Below are 6,000 nucleotides of genomic sequence, written 5' to 3'. Positions count from 1 at the left end.
CACTTATTCCGTAACCATCTTAAACAACATTGACCCTGGGGGGAAGGAGGTTTAGGTCACCAGCGCATATAGTAGGAGAATATAGTTTGCGAATTCCTTTTTCGTTCAAATTTTTCAGTATTGCCCCAGTATCGCAATGCGAGTTTCTCAGCTACTTGTCAGTACAACCTCTCCTGAGTTTGCTAGTAAAAGCTCGATTACAAGCAGTATCGGCGCCACAAAGGGGACTGGGGAACACGCACCCCCCTAGTCCTCGGCAGAATCAATTATGTATTTTGTCTAAATCCGATGAGAAATGTTGGGGAGGGGTAATATTTTGGCAACATACTTTGTAATGTAAACCTATGATTTTCGACCTGCCTTTACAAAGCCAAAAACAAGTGATGGGCGTTCCCTTCAGGTAAAATTTGCGTTCCTTATCAGTAAAAGGGCGTTTTCTGGTACTAAAATTGTCTGTCCCCCCTGTTTGCCCCCCCAGAGCGTAGTGACTGGCGCCGCCATTGATTAAAAGTTGCTTACAAATAACGGTGACGAGGCCTGGGTGCGCAAACGGTGGCGAGATGGAATCAGTGGATGGAACTGAGCAGCAGCAAGCGGCACGCAGTGATCGTGGCTTGATCACACCAGCAAAACAACAGACATTAAACACTTCCGGTTTTCAGGGCCGACCGCGCAGTTTTCATTCTAGTAGCAAAATGGCAAGAGTAGGCAGTCTGCTAGTAACGTGTCAAGGTAATGGTTTTTACATATTTATATTATAATTTCAATCATGTTTCTTCATTGTGCATTTCAAAGTGAGATGAAAAGCAGAATCCAGCTGCCGAATTTTTTTTCCGTCTGTTTGATGTGGAAGCTTTCTTCTTCCTGAAAGTAAGACCTTCTAGTTCTAGGAGAAGCAGAGTTGGTCGGAATGCTGCGATTACCAAGGATTAAAAACAACATTTGAAAATTCCATGCAGCACCTTCAAAATAACAAAACAGCCTACTTGTATTGTGGCTTCACCAAGCAAGGGGAGACCCACGCTCTGCCAAAACTTTGAATACCCCTAGCTTAACCAAAGGAATGAAAACGCCACGAAACACACATCTTACCCTAGTTTTACAAATCAAATTCTCAGGAGGCCGAAAGACTTAAAATAGTAGAAGAGATAGAAGAAAAACGCGAGGAAGCGTGGCACAGGAGACCATAACAAATAATAACAATAATCTCAAGCGAATTAGTTAAAGCTCAAAAACCCCTCGTGAAATTAACTCTGGTGAAATTTCATTTAATCATCATTAAATTAATGGATTGATAAACTCGTGTTTGGTATTTTACAAAATACCAGACGGACTGTCTGCGGCGGATTCTGTGAAATTCGAGCTTCGCTTCTTGTAAGGGACAAATCACTCTATTGAAATCTTATACACCTTTGTTGGAAATTCTATTGTTCAATCAGAAAATCTGTAAAAATCCTTTTGTTTTGTTGAAAGGTTCATACACTTGCCACTCAACACCTTCAAAGTTTGACATGTGAACAGTCTAGTGGTTTTGCCAGCGCGAAACCAATAAATTTAAGTTCAGGCTGACTGTTCTTATTTCTTTCGAAAATCTGAGGCTGGGGGTGTACGCAGTGCGATTGCTAGCTTTTTCGCTCTACGGATGTGACAAATTTGAATATTCACCAAAAAAGAACCCACACGTGGCCAAAAATCCTCATTTTTGATATAAAATGTTGTTCAAAATTTCATTTTACAGAAGCTCAGCCTCGCCTCGTTCTTAATTTGTTCTTAACTTTTAACCAATTTTGAGGCTCGTGTTCTTATAAAATTGTTCTTATAAAAGAAGAGTGTACAGGTTTTTAGTCAATGCTTCCACACTATCAGTTTTTCCATTTCCAAAACACATTATAATTTTCCATAACCAAAAAACGTGGTATCTCTAATTTTCAAGAAAAATTTGATTCCATATCTGATTTGCTATTTACTGCTTTGCTTTACTTTCTGCAACACTCTCCTCCACATTATTCCTGGATCCATCGTGCTGCAAGTGTAACGTTTTAGGACTTGTATTCTTCAGTAATTATTATTATTATGTTCAGCTAGATCTTTGATTATGTTTGTTTGTCGCGTCGTTGTGTTAGTAACTCCCTTTCCGGGAAATGCGCGTCACTGTCATCGTGTTATGTGATGTCACAGTGTTCCTTTGTCAGTGTTTTAAAATAATATAATCCAAGTTAGAATATTTTAGTCTTACTGTTTTGACCATAGAGATAACATCAAAAAAGGAGTTTCTCTTGTGTACTATCTATTCGGGGCTTAGGCCCGTTGGCCTAGCCCATCGCTCAACCAACGACCTGATAATTAACCGTCATAAGAAGAACCTTTATCGTTACACAAGCAAGTAAACACACGTGTGAACTAACCCATGATCAATAAAAAGTCGATATGTAAATATGCAATTTAATGCCACGTTTCAAGGAATTGATAATTTTCTCGATATCAATCGTGTAATTTAAGTTAAGAGCACGTGCAGTCCTGGCTCAATTTACAGTTATGGATATCAATTTGAAGCAATAACTAATTAAGCTGATAGCTGGGTATCTATCGAGGGCAATTTCTCGCTTTAGCTTGATCAGAAAGTGTTTCTATCAAGTTAGCATTGATAGGAAATCAATATATAGAGAAAATATATATATGACGTACTTAACAAACAGATTTAAAGGTATATTTCACTACTAGAAGCAGGTTCTTCGTTTATCCATTGAAAATGCTTTAGGTAACAGGGGGTTTGATATGCGTAGAATGCTCTTTCTAATTGAATTGGTAAGAAAGTTAACCTTGGGATTATCTTTAATATCTTGATCTATATTATCATTCGTAGTGACGTTGCTGCTGGTCGTGTTTTTGCCAGTTTCCATTGAAGCGACCTCCTGCTTCAACAGAAAAACACAAAACATTCCAGCTGATCATTTGTTCAACAAGAAGGCAAAGCCCCTCATACTTGGTCATCGAGGACAACCAAGATTGTTCCAGGAAAACACAATTGAAGGAATAAAAAGTCTTGTGGACCTAGGAGCTGACGGCTTTGAAACAGATATTTACCTCACTGATCACGGGCAACTCGTCCTTTTTCACGATGATAATGCCAAGGTAATACCTGAAATAAAGCAAGAGTCGCAGTTAACTCTGTTTGGCTTTTCATTGGTACCAAAAAGATACCCGTGAAAAAGGGTTGCTAGTCCTTTATATCCCCAAATATTTCAAGGGTATCAAAGACAGCCACAGAAAGATCAAGTTGCAGAATATGGTCCAGAGCTCGGGCTAAACAGAATAGATTTTGCTTGATGAAAAATAAATACCAACAGAAATATGTTATAGATAGAAATTCGGATAGAAAATATAAGTTAAATTGCACTGAATTTGGTTAACCGAAACTAGGGTTTTAGTATAATCAGTGGTGTTAGCACCGTTATAATAGAAATATGATTAATATATGATAATTTTGCAATTATTTCACGGATCATACACTCTTGTATTGCGATCCAGTTATGGCACGGGGTCCCTTGAGGTTTCACACCCATCCTTTATGCATCGAGTAGAAAATTGAACAGAAAATTTAAGGCAATTGATTTTTTCAGGCTTTGACTGGTGTTGATAAAAACATATGGGAGATGACTCCAAGTGAAATCAGTAATTTGACATACAAGAAAGCACTTGTTTATGGTAAGTTTTTCAATATTTGGTGTTGTAAGTACGTCATACTCAACAATATGTTAATAAATTCTTTCAGAACTGACAGAGAGCAACGGAAAACCTGTCTTAGAGGCTAGCTAGATGAGAAGTTCTAGTTTATTCGAATGAATTTGTATCTGTTCTTTCTGCTTTCTGAGTGGTTTGTAGGAAGCTTCCCATTTATCTGTTCTATAATTTGTTTCTTCTTTCTTGATAGGAAAGAAAACCTATAATTTCTCCCAGAATTTGAAAGTTGCTCTTTTGGAAGACCTGTTGAACGCAGTAAAAGATTCTGAGTTGTTCATGTATTTAGAGGTGAGAAATGGCTCTGCTAGATTTTTGATTTATTCTCTTGTAACACCACTTTAATTTAATGATGTCATTAATGCCCAGTCCTCTGCCGGTCTTTCAAACATTTTTGCAAGAAAAGCTAAAGTAAAGAGCTTTCAATAGCTCTTGTGTAATACATCTTTGGCTAAATCAAATTTCCTGAGACACAGTGTCGTACTGTCATAGCCAAGGGGGTGAGATTTGGGGCTGCAAATGTGAACGGTGTAAGCCTAGTTAATGGTCTATGGTAAAATCTATGCACACGCCCTTTCGAATATTGGAAATTACCCCCCTTGGAATAAGCTGTGCTACTGCAGACTGCAACTTTCAGATCATGGGTAGACCGTTGCCACCTTGCCCCTCCTCCCTACACTTTGTGCTTCGGTGTCTATTCAGGAAACCGGAATAACTTGTCCTTGTCTTTCTTTAGAACTGCCTGTTTTAAAAGATTTTGAGGTGCTCACCCTAATTCTGAGTATGCTAAAATTTTGCTGTAATAACTTGAATTCGATTTTAAGTTTCTCTTAGCCTAACTAAACTCACATGAAGAGTCTATTAAAACTGATTACGGGTAAGTTGGTTTATTTCCCTTCCAGCTTAAGCCGAGCAAAGTTGTGTACGCAAACAAAACTCGAAGTGTGGATTCCGGAAGAGAAGTTGCAAAGCTGATAACTAAACTAGGCCTTGAGAAGAAAGTTTTCATTGTTTCATTCGACTTCCTGAAGTCGCTCTCCGCAAAGTTGGAAAACCCAAATCTTGTTGTTGGCTCCTTCTATAAAGAGCAATATTGGCAACAAGATAGCGTGTGGTACTCTAGTTTGAAACGTCAACTAAAGGAGTCTTTTCCAGGTTTAGGGACCTGTTTGGACGGCTTGCCAAACGACCGAAGCCTGATGGACTTCGTCTTTAAGAAGGGGAGCATTTTCAAGTCAATGAACGCATCCTTTGTTGATATGCAGTTTACTGTTTACAACAACAAAAAGTTCAGCAATAATACTTTCAAGACTCTTCGAGATAACTACAACGAAAAGATCAGTTTTGGTGCATGGACAGTCTACAGCATGAAGCTAAACTCAGCCGAAACAGATGCGACAGAAAAGCAAGTACAACTGCTGATTGACAACGGGGCAGAGCGCTTGATTACGGACGATGTGCCGAAGCTGCGCAAAAAACTCAGCAAGAGTTCGGCAAATGCCCAGGCAGAGTCTCACTTGCTCGTGTTTTCATTGTTAGCCATTGCTCTATGTGCTTTTAATCTTGTTTTGTAGTTACCAACACTCAACATCAACTGTTACTAAATGTCTGGCTTGTTATATGAAACTGCCGTTGGTAACTAATCAGTAACTGATCTTCTGCGGATTCACGGTTTCATTTTGTCAATTAACAGTTTCTAACCTCGTTTCTAACTAGTGTCTAACGTTTCGTAACAGTTCCATAGAGCTTGCATCGTGTACCCATGCGCAGAACCAAAATCTTCACTGACAAACTTTCTCTTCTTGAGATACTTGTGTGACAAAATAACTTGATGATTTTTCTTTATAACTTTTATTCAAGACAATTAAGTTTGTAAATACTGCAAGCCATAATGAGAATGAAAAGACACAGTATAATGAGAGATTCCTTCTAAAACCCGTAGGTAATCTTCTTTTCTTATGTTAAGCTTCAGTATTTTGGTAGATGGTAGATAGATAGTAAGATATGATTCAACAGTTACCCCTAATGATACCTTGTCTGCTGTAAAATTGAATCCCACAAATCAGTGGTGATTTCTAAAAAAGTTAACAAGGGGGGCTCTAGAGGCAACGTCATGAAAGGGATGTGGGTTTTTCTGACCACGCCCATATTTTTATCGATTCAAATATGATAACCAGTGCTTAAGCAAACCAAACCGTGTAGGAAACAATGACAAATGTCTGAATAACCATTAAAAATTGCAAGATAACATCATAATAAAAC

General features: G+C 38.4%; 1 protein-coding gene across 1 annotated transcript; it reads left to right on the top strand.

The window, feature by feature from the left end:
* Positions 1 to 585: 585 nt before the first annotated feature.
* Positions 586 to 5,403, top strand: LOC135686401 (uncharacterized). Its single transcript, XM_065202626.2, has 5 exons — positions 586 to 732; positions 2,864 to 3,132; positions 3,621 to 3,705; positions 3,932 to 4,029; positions 4,641 to 5,403. Exons 1-5 carry the CDS (start codon positions 696 to 698, stop codon positions 5,310 to 5,312), a joined length of 1,161 nt encoding a protein of 386 aa, XP_065058698.2. The 5' UTR covers positions 586 to 695; the 3' UTR covers positions 5,313 to 5,403.
* Positions 5,404 to 6,000: the final 597 nt, after the last annotated feature.

The sequence above is a fragment of the Rhopilema esculentum genome, chromosome 6 (genome assembly GCF_057945365.1).
Source record: "Rhopilema esculentum isolate cy_ngs chromosome 6, ASM5794536v1, whole genome shotgun sequence".
NCBI lineage: Eukaryota > Metazoa > Cnidaria > Scyphozoa > Rhizostomeae > Rhizostomatidae > Rhopilema > Rhopilema esculentum.
This window is presented reverse-complemented; position numbering and strand designations above follow the sequence as displayed.

Bases quoted from the DNA above. Each gene is read 5' to 3' on its own strand.
- LOC135686401 (XM_065202626.2), top strand. From the start codon at position 696: ATGGCAAGAGTAGGCAGTCTGCTAGTAACGTGTCAAG. The intron at 733-2,863 runs GTAATGGTTTTT...TATCATTCGTAG, and splicing joins TCTGCTAGTAACGTGTCAAG to TGACGTTGCTGCTGGTCGTG. The intron at 3,133-3,620 runs GTAATACCTGAA...TGATTTTTTCAG, and splicing joins TTCACGATGATAATGCCAAG to GCTTTGACTGGTGTTGATAA.